The sequence below is a fragment of the Labrus bergylta genome, chromosome 5 (assembly GCF_963930695.1).
Source record: "Labrus bergylta chromosome 5, fLabBer1.1, whole genome shotgun sequence".
Lineage (NCBI taxonomy): Eukaryota > Metazoa > Chordata > Actinopteri > Labriformes > Labridae > Labrus > Labrus bergylta.
The window spans coordinates 11400660-11414863 of NC_089199.1; the positions used below are offsets into that span (position 1 = coordinate 11400660).

At 40.0% G+C, this 14204-nt stretch overlaps 1 protein-coding gene across 6 annotated transcripts in view; it reads right to left on the reverse strand.

Annotated features, from left to right (window-relative positions):
- Nucleotides 1–128: 128 nt before the first annotated feature.
- The window catches only part of sema3fa (sema domain, immunoglobulin domain (Ig), short basic domain, secreted, (semaphorin) 3Fa), a 50263-nt gene continuing 36187 nt past the window's right edge, over nucleotides 129–14204 (reverse strand). For 4 of the 6 annotated variants that reach the window (XM_065954766.1, XM_065954763.1, XM_065954764.1 and 1 more), the window contains 12 exons: nucleotides 13441–13560; nucleotides 11766–11905; nucleotides 10698–10812; nucleotides 5897–5966; nucleotides 4982–5126; nucleotides 4644–4866; nucleotides 4328–4416; nucleotides 4180–4221; nucleotides 3506–3663; nucleotides 3312–3394; nucleotides 3047–3180; nucleotides 129–2891 (listed from right to left, as the gene is read on the reverse strand). In XM_065954766.1, the coding sequence (XP_065810838.1) occupies nucleotides 2463–2891; nucleotides 3047–3180; nucleotides 3312–3394; nucleotides 3506–3663; nucleotides 4180–4221; nucleotides 4328–4416; nucleotides 4644–4866; nucleotides 4982–5126; nucleotides 5897–5966; nucleotides 10698–10812; nucleotides 11766–11905; nucleotides 13441–13560 (1748 nt within the window). In that variant the 3' untranslated portion in view covers nucleotides 129–2462. The remainder of the gene's footprint in view (nucleotides 2892–3046; nucleotides 3181–3311; nucleotides 3395–3505; nucleotides 3664–4179; nucleotides 4222–4327; nucleotides 4417–4643; nucleotides 4867–4981; nucleotides 5127–5896; nucleotides 5967–10697; nucleotides 10813–11765; nucleotides 11906–13440; nucleotides 13561–14204) is intronic. The other 2 variants (XM_065954767.1, XM_020629048.3) reach the window with 1 other exon arrangement.

Genomic DNA, 14204 nt, shown 5'->3' on the forward strand with positions numbered 1-14204 from the left:
AACTTTAACATCGGTATTATCACACATTTTTTCTCTATTGTGTAGTTCATTATTAAATATATTTGTGAATAGTACTATGGGTTATTTCAGTGTGGTATTGCACACAGTGCACACCAACAGATCAGAACTTCTGTTATTATAAAATATAGAGCTTTAATTTATTAGTCAGTAACATTGATGAGGAAGAAAAGATAGTATTTTTTACAAGTCATAACAATAACATCGACTGTGCATTATTTCATACGTTACTTTACCTCAATGAACCATAGTAAAGTCTACCAAACAGAGAAAATAAAATAGATGCACGTGTTTGAAATAATATACAAATCTGCTGAGAACGCGACAGAGAAAGAGAGAGAGAGAGAGAGAGAGAGAGAGAGAGAGAGAGTTGAAATCATATTCATACCTTTCTGTACTTAGTCCCACAATAAGTTGTAGGATGAGCACCTCTTTCTTGCACTGGTAGTTTATCCATATTCCCACAACATGAAAGACATTCACTGACATCCACGGCAACATAGTATTTTAGACAAATACTGTATACATACACTGTACATGCCATGCACAATGAAAAGCCACCCTCTGAAGATTTTGGTATACATGTTGTTTCTCTTCAGGTGTAGTGGTCTTTAACTCATTAGTGGTTGTATTTATGACATTTTTCTAACATTTTACAGTATGGAAGTTGCTCAGTACAAACAGTTCCTTATGAAGCATGTGGCATGTACGATAGCAGTATGGCACTGTGCTTGACTGACAGAAAAGTAGCTTTGAGAGCTCCATTGTTAACCAGCACTGATCAAAGTAGTCTATTCCCAAGTGCTGCAAATATGTAGCTGCTATCTACTGTAACAGGAGTGGAGACTTTATTGCATGATTAATATTCACTTGACGTCAGTGAAACCAAAGTTTGGAATAAAACTGTCAGGAATGCAAACCTTGGATACATTATAAGCTTAAAAAAATTCAAACCCAGGGGTGTGTCCAGACATTTTTGGCAGGGGGGGGGCTGAACTGTGGTTCTGAATTATGCCGGGGTGGCCTGAAGTATGTGTAGGCTCACACATAAATCTGAATAGCATTTATTAACCATTCATCCCGCTACCATTTAAACCGTATAGTCGTATAATAGTATTTTTTTAAATAAATAAAAAATATAGAAAATATAATTCTACTTTGCCAAATGATATAAGGACTCCAAAAAAGACTTAAGTCCAGCCTCTGGAAGGACATTTAGCTAATCGTAATTTAATATTAAAGGAGAGCAACCGGGTTGGAAAATCTAATCTAAGGTAAGTGTGGAATGCCACTCCAGGCCACCCCTACACAAGCCCCTGCTCTGAGCGTTCAAACTGCATGCCTTATATGAATATACTGCAAATGCCACATTTACATGTGAAGTGTTCACTGTTTATCATGAGTACCGTTTTGACAACAGAAGGTGCTTGACTTTTTTTTTTTTAAATCACAAACTGTCACAAACTCACATTTAGCTGCCTGCTGGAATTTCTTTTCTAAAACAAGAAAAGAGAAGGCAATGTTATATTTTCATCTTTTGTCTCGTTCAAAGACCCTTACCCTGAAAAAAAAACAAAAAAAAAAACAGCTTATCACAAAGATCACGTTTGTTTAGGATACAACATTGAGATGTGATATTCACATAGAAACTAAACAAACAATTGGCAGCAACAGATTTCTGGAAGAATCAGGGTGATGTACCATTGTTACTTTAATCCGGGCTGGACCACAACATAAAGGAGAGACGTCTTACCTGCCACACAGGTAACTTTTATGAAAATGAGACTGTTTGATAGTGACACGCTGTCACAGTTTCAGTCTGTGTGCATTTCTTTTAGCCACAAATGTCCCAAGAAATGCAGTAATCCCTCTGTCAGCAGCTCGTATGATGCAGTTAATATACAAACACTGTCTGCTCTATAGTTAAGAGTTCTGGTGAGTTAGTTAAGGGAAGTTTGAGAGTTTAACAGGAGACTCCACTTCCAACTTTAACAGCTGATACTGCGAAGGGTCATGTGATCCAACATGGCCTCCTCAAACACTTTCTGTCCTTGTCCATATGTGGATACTTCCAATGTTCTGGGTTGTGGTTGCTGTTTCTCAAAAACACCAAACATAAAGATTTTCTCAACATAAAAACACATTTGAATCTACACTACAACACTAACAATAACATTATAATAACAACAATATTTGCACAGATTTACCTATTCACAAAAAAACATGTTTTCTAGATAGGTACAAAGAATTACTTTTTACAGCCTACAATAAATATCGTGTATTTTCATGTTTGATGCTGTTGCTTTTGGTTGCAGTCATCCTTTATGATAATTTCATTTTTCTATCTGGAGTCTTTCCCTAAATGGAGGGTTGCAGTGTTCGGGAGGAGGTGTGAAAAGGTAGACAGGTGGTTTTTGAATATGATAAGGTGTAAATACAGCTCCTCATGTCTCAGCTGGAGTCGTCTGCTCGTCATGATGCCGACGGTTGCGAGGTTTCTTCTGCTCTTTCAGCTCCTTCAGGCTTTTGGCTTTGTTGTCCCCAAGGCTGCCCTCGCCGAGCTGCCAGTAGTCCTGGCAGTACTGGTTGATCAGACCCATCTCTGGCTGGCTCAGGATGGTCAGCAGGTCTTTGTACTGACCCACACTAGGTGTCCAGGCACTGGACTGCAGCGGTGGGAGGGCCGGGCTGCCCGTTTCCACCAACACATTGTTGACTGTGCGGCTGGAGAGGACCACGAGTTGCAGTTTGACGAGAGTGTGTTTGAAGTTTTTCTCTGTGGATGTACACTGGTAGATCCCGCTGTCAGATGACTGCAGGGAACGGATCAGAAGACCCTGTTCTGTTTTCAGCGTGCGGCCCTCTGAGCGGATCTGGAAGGAAAGATGCAGGGAAATGTAAACACTCCATTCATGAATTTGTCTTATCCTTGCTCTTATAGATTATGACCAGACCCCTATCATGGGGAAACTATCAAGACAGCTTCAATGTCTGGGGAAAGCAATCATTCAGATTCTTTTTAGCTCACCTCTTTCCTCCTGTCGCTGTTTTCCTTCTGCAAGTGCCACTTTAGAGACACATGAGGAGATCTGGCCTGACACTCCAGGAATGTAGTGCTGCCCTCCACCCCGTACTGAACTGATTCCACAGTATTCTTATTGGCTAAAAAACAATATATAAATTATGTCATGGTGAGAAATGGATTAAATGGAAAGATAGACAGTGGAAGTACATTGGTATGTGACTTGAATCACTGTTGTGTTGGATTAATACAAAGGGAGCCTGATACTCACTGTTGGAGTTATAACCTCTGCACTGGCGGATCGGGTTGCCGTACTTCACATCCTGCCGACGGCTCCGTCTAGAGGGGTCAGATCAACAATCAAAAATAAAAAGCTTAACTTCACATATTTGAAGATATTACATGTTTGAATATAGTACAGGATATGTAACCATGTATGCTTGTGTCTACTATCGTACTCCTCACCTCTTCTGAGAGTTGGAGTATCTTGAGCAGGATTTGCCGTCCCAGGCGCAGTACGGGTCTCTGGCCAGACAGCAGTCAGCACACGCCTCCCCATACACGTCACAGCGATGCAGAGCCAGGTGGGTCACCCCCAACACTGAGCCCACATACAGTTGTTGCTATTAAAAAAAAGACAAAATCAGAAATTAAAATACTCCAATATTAACATTTAATGTGTCACAATATTGTAAAAGTCTACAAATACCAAATGATTTCCTGGAAAGACTAAAAGAAGGAAAAATCAAGAAGTTTGAAGTTTCTCCTAAAGTGTTCTTCCTAACAATTTACTTATTCACTAAATTGACTAATTTACTTGATATAACTTCTCAGTTTAAAGCCAAGTTTTGCTTGAAAGTAATTGCAATGACTAACCATTAATATATCAATCATGTATTCACTGTACATGTTGCATTTATTAAATACCAAAGTACACACTTCCCAATTGATTACAGCAACAATTTGTTTCCTCTGTAAAACAAATAAATAGTGGAAAACAACGGGAACTTTCAAATCTAATATTCTAATATTCTTGTCCTTGTCTTACAGGATTTTTAACACAAACACGTGTTTTTTTTTGTCTAAACACTCTGCTTTGATTTCATTATTTGTGAAGACTATCTGTTTGAGACACTTACTCGTTTGGATGAAATCTTCATGGTGGTGATTGATGTTGGAACCTGCCAAAATACATAGAAAAAAAAGCTTGTAAATTCTTGTTTCAATAATCAACAAAAAATACAGAAAGTAGAGAAAAAGTTGGAGAGAGAAGAAGTGATGACCGACCTTAAAGACTTCGACTTCCTCTAAGACCAGCTCCTCTGTTATCAGGTCATCTCTGGGCAGGACGATCACTTTCTGGACTGACCCCCGATCTTAAAACACAAACGAAAAATAAGTTCATCCTTCAACTCAGACTGCACTCACTTCATACATCAACTAAATATCTCTTTTATTTTAAACAGATAATTACTTTAAGATTTCTTAGCAGATTCTCTGAGTCAGCTTGAAGGCCAGAGGACTAAAACTTAAAATAAAAAATATAAAAACAACCTCAGAGTGCACTTTAAAAACATGACGAGATTAGCGGAAAGTCACTGACCTGTTCCCAGGAAGAGCACCTCGTAGTTTCCATCTGCAGCTGCCACCTGATCTACAGCTATGGTGGTGAACTCATAATCCACGTTGGTTCTGACCACCAGGGGGCGCTTGTGTACTGGGTATATAGCATTGTACATGGTGGGGTGGTTTCTCATGAAGTTGATCACCTCATCTGGGTAATCCTTTGTGGATTTCATGTTGGGGGTGAAAGTGCCTCCAGGACACTATAGACAAATAAAGAAAAATATCCAGAAATCAAACCTGCAATTACACTTTAAAAATATTCTTGTAAAAAGGATGACTGGGATGTATTCATGATTTTTATTGTGTATAACTCACAGTGCCAGGTCGTGGGTAAGGGATCTTCCCAGTGTAAGCCACCCACTGGTAGTTGGGCCCCTCCTTGTGTGCAAAGGGGCCATTGAAGACCATGCGGATGTCGGCCATGGAGTAAACGCACACAGCCGAGCCTTTAAACACGGCTCTGGAGGAGGGCGGGAGAGAGCAGGGATGAACACACAAGAGACAGCGGCTCAACTCGCTCCCTGAGAAAATTACTACGGTTTGCTTTGAGCGTCTCTGCGGCGGAAAGAATCTACTTCCTTCCCATGTACTCATCTGGCCTCTTACAGTAAAGCTCTGAAGCTTTATGACGCACAAACACACTCACAAACCGAGTCAAGCTGTCTGACACACTGACATACAAACACCCACATTCTGCAGAGAATCGCCAGAGCTCCAGTGGTGGGTGTACTATGTTTGTAACTCCTGTCACAGGCCTCTATAATCAGAACGGCCTGTGTTTTTATCAGCTGGGTTTAAATGTGAGAGGATGGAAACAATAACAGTGTTTGTTTTCTCAAATACATTAATCAAGATATGTTTATTATGACTACCTGCGAAGCTCTCCTTGCTTTGTGTGCAGTCAGAGTCTCAATTTTCACGTCTGCCTGAATTTTAATGCTGTGTGTTGAATGACAACTTGCTATCAAACCTGACCTACGAGGAGCTATAGGCTCAGTCAGCCTCTCAGAGGAGCAAGACTCCCTCTGGGCTCCACATTCACTGCCTTGTTTTCTCTTTGTAGCCTGGATCTGACTAGCTGTACGCAACACAGCATTTCAATATCAGAGAGAGCTGACACCTCCAGGCTGAGTGGAAATGAAATAAAAGCAGCAGGCGGAACCCAAAATACACCTTCCCTCCAAACTGACATGAAAGTCAAGAGAGTTTGAGAAGCTGTCAATCACTCACCCGGAAACTGAGAAGACTCCATAGATGACAGGATTCTTGGTGTCTTGAGTTGGCTGAATATAAACATCCCCTAATAGATAAAAGACAAGAAGTTATGACAATATGTCAGTCATAAAGTACAAGACGCAGTGGTGAAATAAGTACTCTGATTCTTCAGTAAAGGTGCATTAAAAATAATACTGTTGTTGAAGCAAGAGCAGTTTGAGAAATGCCACAGCAGAAAATGGCTCCTTTTTACTCAGCATAAGCAATCTTCCAATGTCAGATATGATGTCTAAAGTATCAGTACACATGCTGATTTTAAATGTTGCTGCTCTTTGAAGTTAAAGTGAGTTATAACAACTTAATACAGGTTTTTTTTAGTCCAGTGGTACCCCAGCATAGGCAAAGGTAATTTACAAAGATTTAAAGGTTTGCGAGATGAATTATGGGCAGAATTTATTTTTAAATTTTGCACTACAACAAAAATGTGTTCATATTGTAGGTGTTTTTATAATCCTTGCTTCTTTTTTTTTTTTTTTACCTCTTAGCAGCTAGGAGATCTGAGAAGTTTAGAGGCGAAATCAGTCTTTTATAGACTCTTAAACATGAGACAAGGAGCCACATAATGTGTGGAGTCAATGCTTTAGTCTTTGACGAAATATTGAATTCAACATGCTTCACACGCTTTTGTATGTAAAATCTCAATTAGCAAAGTAGCTCCAAATCACAGCCGTCAAATAACAGGAAAGAGAACACATATGGTGTGACTACTTTGATAAATCTAGAGTAATGGGAGTATAAAGTTCTTTAAACTACTTAAGAATTTAGTTATTTCTGTAAGATACATTCTGCCAATAATGAAAAGAGGCAGTTTTTTTTAATGTATTTACAAGACTGAATTAGCTCCCAGGTTCTACCTGGTTCCCACCAAAAATTGTGCTAATTGTGACACATACTGCTTCCTGGGACGGGGGGTAAAGCGAGGGTTCCTCATAAATCGTGGTTATCAGAGCCTCAATGAGATCTGAATCCAAACCCTTTCAATGCAGAGACTCCAGTTCCTGAGTCTCAGCAGGGAATATGAGTGAAATAGAGATCTCTGCTGAAACATGACTTTAATAGGAGCCATATGCACCCTGATGACTGTGGGGTTGAGGCAGTTGTGAACCCAGTGTATCTTCTTTGATGGCTAAATGAGAGGAAAGTGCAAGAGAAAACACCACGCAAGAAAACTGAGACAAATATAAATTAGAGAAGTTGAGAAGAATAACACTTCAGCCACACAGGTCGATGTCATGCTTTGCACCGATGTTAAACAAAACAATTTGTAAAGGCTCATATTGCATGTTTAAAAGTTCCTTGAAAAAACCAGGACAAGGATTAGCTGTCGTAAAAGTCTTTACAAACAGTTATAACGATAAAGAGGTGTAAACTCCTGTCCGTTTTAAACGGAGATCTTGTCCGTGGTCATTCAAGGAAACAGAAGTTAGACATCTATCTGTCTGACACTCCCAAAAAAAGAGTGCTCAAATGTATCTCTTAAATATCACCTGAGATAACGTCAGTGGCAGCATGTTGAAAAACTTAATGGTAAGCCACAATTATACATGTGGAATTGAGGGTAAAAAGTACCCGTGCCCTTTGGCGTTATCCATAATAAACAAAAGGGAGGGGAGCTTAAATTCACATAGCTTGTATGCAAACATAATTTCTGACTCTGCAAAGCTGCAAAATCAACCAACTCTTCTTTGATCATGGCTTCCAAATCATTTCAAGACAAGAAAAAAAACTCCTTACGCGCCAAGGTATGAAAATGACAGGTAATGGCTGCACACTAAAGCAAGAATTAACTTTTGGCAAACAAAGGAGAAACTCATAACCCATCTGACGCCAGTTTGACAGGCCTGCTGGCTACAGAGCGAGCGCAGTGAAAGAGAAGAGAAATAAATCACAAGAGAGCTGGAATGAGTTGCGTCACTGAAACTTTTGTTTCTGATGTGACAGATCGAGAGACAGTTGAGGCCCTCGCAGCATCACATTAGCAAGCAAACATCTCTGATTGCTGTGAGCGTAGAAAGAAGACAGAGAGGGGATAAATAAGGTTTTAAAAGCTAAAGCAAGAAACAAAGAAGTGGTGCATTCAATAAATGAATCACTGTGTGAAAAGACTGTTATAGTTCTGCAGAGATCGCTCGTTTCTTGATAACTACTTTAAAGGATGTGCAACCGAAAATTGCTGGGGGAAAATTAAAAAACAAACAAAAGCTACAACAAAAAGGATCTTTGTGTCCATGTATAGTAAAGCTGTTTGGGGATTTGTGGACTATAAGGACATGAAAAAATAACTCAATGAAAAAACAATGTTTCACTCCATAATTACATTTCAGAAAAGGCAATAAAACTTTATCGCCCACACATCCATTCTCGTTTTTATCCTGCAGACATTTTCATCTCTCTTGTGCCAGCATCTGACTTTATAATCCTCCTCTCTCTTTGTATCATTACAACACTAAAGGCTTTTTTCTCCTGTTAAACGCTGACTGCCTCACAATCTCAATGTACTCCACTCTCTCTCCCGAGTCCTCATCCAACCACTCTGAAGCCTCTGCCGGCCTCCATCAGGGACCAGCAGGACTGGAGACAGAACAAATTTCCATCAGAGCGTCTGTGGTTGTGGGCAGGACGACCCGCAGAGCTGTGGGATGTTTCTATGAACCTCAGGACTTCAAATGACTTCACCACGAGTGTTCGTCTGCCCCCAGACTACAACTGACCTGCTGCATAGTGCATGCACTGCTAAAAGTACAGCAGTGCTGACAGAGGAGCGCTCTCCTGTCACTGACTGAGTGCTCCTAATGCACAACACACATTTGCATCTTGTAAAGCCTCATCACAGCAGAAGTAAGACACATTACTCTACATATCACTCATAGCTGTGGTTGGTGCACAGCTACAGAGTAAATTATTTAATATTCTTACTATATAAAGGTATAAAGTGCAATCAATTCCATACATGTAGGTTTTAGCTGTCTATGTGGTGTGTTCAGATGACATTTTTAACACAAATAATCAATTTCAGCACATGTGTTGCATGTCAGGTTATACATTTGGGAAAATATTTTGAGAATTATTTCAGTATAATATTGTCCTTTCTCACACTTTCAATAAAATGTATGTTTGCTCTTTTGGCCAACAATTAGAGCTACATTATATCATATACATTGTGGTGTTGTAGTCAAGACTACTTGAAAATACTACGAGGTACATAAAAGTAAATTTAAATCAAACACAGGTAACATTGATCACATTGTTGTAATATAAAATTAATGTATTTATTACGTTTTATTATGTTATTAATGAATTCTGCTGCATTGAGTTTCCCAAAAGGTGCCATGTACAATTAGCCAAAGACAGTAGCCTTTATTAAATAAACTATTTTATTTTATTTCTGTAAAATACTGGCGCACAGGTTTAACCAGGACGTTCCTCATACAGAGGCTGCAGCCCTCGAATCAGCGGAACGCGGTTTGACTCTTACCCGTGGCCATTTACTTTATGCCATTCCCCAACTGTCTTACTCACTGCCCTGAGCTCTTAATACAGGCATGAAAAGCCCAAAATATACAAAAAAATACTGCCTTAAAAAAAGACTTAAAAATTGATTGAGGAAAAAAAACATTTCAGTTTATCTTCTCCAGAGTCCAGAAAAAATAAGTTGGATTAGACTTTAAGGTTTCTGTTGAAATTACAATCATTTGTTATGTCTATCTAATAATTGATTTTCTATACTAAATGAGTTTTAATACCCAGTGAGTGATTTTTCCCCTCCTAAAATCAGGCACAAAACAGTGGAGGAGAGACAAAGATTTGCTGCTCATACCAGCAGTCATTAGAATTTCAAGGATACTACAAATCCCTCCTTAATCCTGTCAGTCATGGGAATGACGGACAGGCAGGGATGATCCGCAGGGGGCTGGACTGATCCCAGCTGCTCATTACTTTGATTACTCTGTCTTCGTGTGTGTATTTGCTTTTACATCTCTGGTAGGATTTCTCTGCAAAAAAAAACATGTTGATGTACCTTAAAAGCAAAACGTTTGCAGTCTTACAGTCAGGATGCTACCTTTACAGATGTTTTCAGCACCTACAGGAGCCATGTTGATGTTCAAAGGAAGACACATGTCAGGCTTAACATGTATGAGTCAGTGATACCTTAATCTAAAGCTGCAGCTCGCTGGGATTCTCCACAGTACCGCTGTACATAAGAAGACACATGCTGCTGTAAATGCTGCATATGTGCCCCCATGTACAGTGAGAGATTTGCAGCAAAATCTGAGATTTTCACGCTGAAAACCTTAAACCTGTGACATCATGATGAAAGTATGCAAAGCCAATGGAGCGAGAAAATGTGAAGGGAGCTCTACAAATGAGAAAGTCACTGGCACTGAATCTGTCAACAAGCTCACCATCTGCAGACCCTTGTGTTGAATCTTAGTTAAATGCTTCTGTAAGAGTTCTCACTTTCCAGCTGCCACTCTTTGTGTTAGGTCACGGCCATATTCATTACATACTTCAGACCAACTTCAAGCAGATGTGTTAAATGTTCCCAGAGTTGGAATATTTTATCTTTAAGAAAGACAACAAATGATTTAAGATACTTGGCTTTGATGTTTACATTGATTACAAAAACTGCCCTGAGGCTTATTAACAGGTGGTGGATGAAAGACCCACCTGGGCGATATCTAGAGATTAAAGAAAGCTACACAGATGTCCTGGAAGGGTCAAAGATTTACAGGGAGAAACAATATTTCAAACTCACTCAGTTCATCAAAGTGTGTCTCAATGCCGTCAGCTCCTGGCACTGAGCAGATGAGTCGAGCTTTAAGAAACGTGCTCCACTTGTTGACCAGACAGCAGTGTCCACCGTCATCGTTCTGTGGGGATATAGACAGTTGTCATATTTTCAGCGTCTGCTGACCAACGTCTGACTTACAGCTGTCTGAAACAACTGTCCAAAACTAAGTGCACCAGCTCTGTTTTTACTGTGCCTGTGTGAATAAAGATCAGCGCTGTTTCAGCTTGGCCCATCTGCACAGGAGGAGGTCAGCCAACGACTATTGCTGAGGTAAAGACTCAGGCTGTGGGAAAATGATTCATGGGCTGGAACTTAGCACAATGTACAGAGTCCAAATTTGCAGAGCTGGAAAACATTTGGTGTCTATCTTTACCTACTGTAACATCAAGTAGTTAGAAAGTCTGTTTTTTTATAGTCCTAAGTAAAAGAGAGATATGTAGTAATGTCTTCCAGGAACAAATGCAATTATTTACATTGTTCTTATTGGCTATGATAGCTGAATGACCTTAAGTTGAAACACTGTCTCTTATTAACTCTAAAAATAACTGAGCTGCTTTCCAAATTATGTCGTGTTTACTTTGTAATCGCCCCCTGGATGTGTTGAGGGACATTTTCCTGAGGTCCATGTGCAGATGGTTTGAAAGCCTCAGACAGAGTTTCATTATTTATGCGTCTTTGGTCAAGAACAACACTCCAGGGCACAAAACTACCCCCCTGAGTACACAGTGATCTGTCTTTGTATGGCTGTCTTTGCATGTTTACAGACATTTTGACCAAAGTAAACTCTGACGCTCAAACATTTCATTCAGAGGAGCAGAAATCACAGAATGCAAACAAAAGATTTTGTAACTGGTAATTGTTGAGTGTTACTGTTTACAATCAGAGATTACTGATGATAACTGGAAACTTCTCTCTGTCCCTCTAAAAGACTAAGACAAAGGTATGAGGCTATAAACTAACCACTATGGAGACACATAAACCTTTCAGCTGTGATGATCAACATGAGGTTTGCTGACTGGTGTGATAACTCACCAGGCAGATCCGCCCAATCCTGGACTGGGTCATGGGACTCTGGCCCATCTCAGAGGCTTTCTCCCGGAAGAAGAAGTAGAGCTTGTCATCATTCTTCTCAGCGCTGTCTGGAATGAGGTGTGCATGGACAAATGTGGGATCTGTACAAAAGGAAAACAAGACAGAAAGAGACATTAGCAGCCTTGTAGGTCATATTGCCCACAGCTAAATTTCAAAATTTCCAGACTTCAGTGTCTTAAAAGGGAAGTAAGTGCGGTTTAAGAAGGGCGCATGAGAAATGACCCCAAAAAAAGGAATTCAGACAATGGCGGCAATTTTTTTTTTTCTCTAAACAAACTGTGTAAATAATTTAATTTATAAAAACCATTTCAGCCAAATCTAGTTCCACTCGGCGCCCTCTACAGACCTGGAGTACTTCTCTTGTAATGACTGAATATACAATGTTTTTCTCTCATTGGATTCTGGGTTTTGTGTTTTTGAATAACACCATTCATGTATTCAAAGTGAGTTTGCTGTTAAGGCATTTGTCATATCTTTTTTGAGTTTGTATTTATTTTGAATTTCCATCCAATTTCTCTGAGTGAGCAGTTTTTTTTTGCTACTCATGTGCCCTTGTTGGTCCAACGAAGTCAAATCTCTAGTAATTCACAAGTGAAGTCCACTACTTGCATTATATGGGCTTTCTGTGGACCACCACAGAGTCTGCACAGGATGCTGGTTTTGCTGGCCATTGAATTATTACCCAGAATTTAAAGTTGACTCTGACAGTGCTAAAGCAAAGAGAAATATTATCAGGTGAGTATTACACATGGATTTATCTATAGACATTATCCAAAAGAAACTGGGTGAACTCTATTGAGAATGATTACTGTTGTAACAATGAATAACGTGCAATAGTAGCCTGGAGCCAAAAACAGCACTTTAACCCAAATCATAAACCCACCCCTTTATTTCTTCCTAGTGACAACGCTCAAAATGGCATCACAGTGCGCTCCCACTGGCTGACTTAGTGGGTCACCACTGGACATGAAACACAGGGGGCCCCTCCCCACTGCAACCAACCAGGGTCCCAATTGAGGACAAATCAAAACTAGGAGAGAGAGGGGGGAGGGGAACTATCCGAGGGGATTCCTCTTGTCTGATTAGCGGGACTCAGGTGTCCCGATTCAGCGTACCACTGCCAGGGGACTGTTGTCAGGGCAACAGGGTCAGAGGAAAATCTGGGGAAGACCGTGATTGGTTTGGCAACATCAACCCAAAGCCCCCGACCAGCATTTATAACGCTGGGACAATCATGGATCATTAGAGAGCAGAGACACTCTGAGTAATTATTGACATTCAACATTTTCCCTCTGCTACTTCACTGCCGACCTCGCCCACAGGCTCCACAGGCATGCAATCAACAATCAGCTTAGTGCATTTCATGCTTTAGTGGAATGGTCATGTGGTCATGTGGAGCAGGCCGTAAAGATCAACTATCTCATTCCTAGAAGACACGCTGAAGGGATTGTGGATATGCAGGGTGGTGCCGAAGAAACAAATGGAATGTTAGGTGAAACAGTACAGTTATACATTTCATGAGCTCAGCAACAACAACAACAAAAAAAGGGTCTGGAAAGAGATCAGTCAAAGGATGAATGCTGGCTGCAGAAGAAGCCGTGAGCTGAGACGTTACCGTTTAACCATCTGGAGTTGTACTGATCTGTCCTCATGGCTGTCTGCTTCCCCAGCGTACGGAAGATAGCGGAGTCTGTTCCCATGAAATCGATGTAGACCCCCGCATACAGCTCGCCATCTGTCAGTCACACAGAGAGAAAGAAAGAAGGGAGGTTGTTACAGAGGTGATGTCATGACGGATGATACATTTTCCAGGTTAAGGTGAAGAGCACGTTGTCTACCACAATCTAATTGAAATCTAATCTAATCATCCCCTCTAGGTTTCATTTAAATCACACTGTTCATACAACATCTGCAGGATTTAAACTAATCAGTTTCTACACCGACTGATTTTTTTGTATTTTAACAAAACAACAGCACAGTGCCAGAATAAATTACACTACTAAATATCGAATTAAATGATCCCACATCCAATGTCATTTACCGTGTGAAAAGTCATGCTTAAGTTACAAATGTTGATCTTACAATTATGTTGCAATCATAATTTAATCACACTCATTAAACCAATTATTGTAATTGTAAAGGACAGCAGGGTTTACGAAACATACTGACAGCTGCATTTGAGGTCAATCATAGTTTAAAATTGAATCCCAAAAGAATCACTCCCAACAGAGTATAATAGGACACTATTGTAAAGGTGTCATAACTTCAAATTTGGACAAAATTAAATTGTGTTAAGAGTTTATTTGTAAATGAAAAAAAGAGGAGTCTCCACTTTATGGAGGCAGAGGGGGACTCTGCTTTCAACTATTATTTTGATGT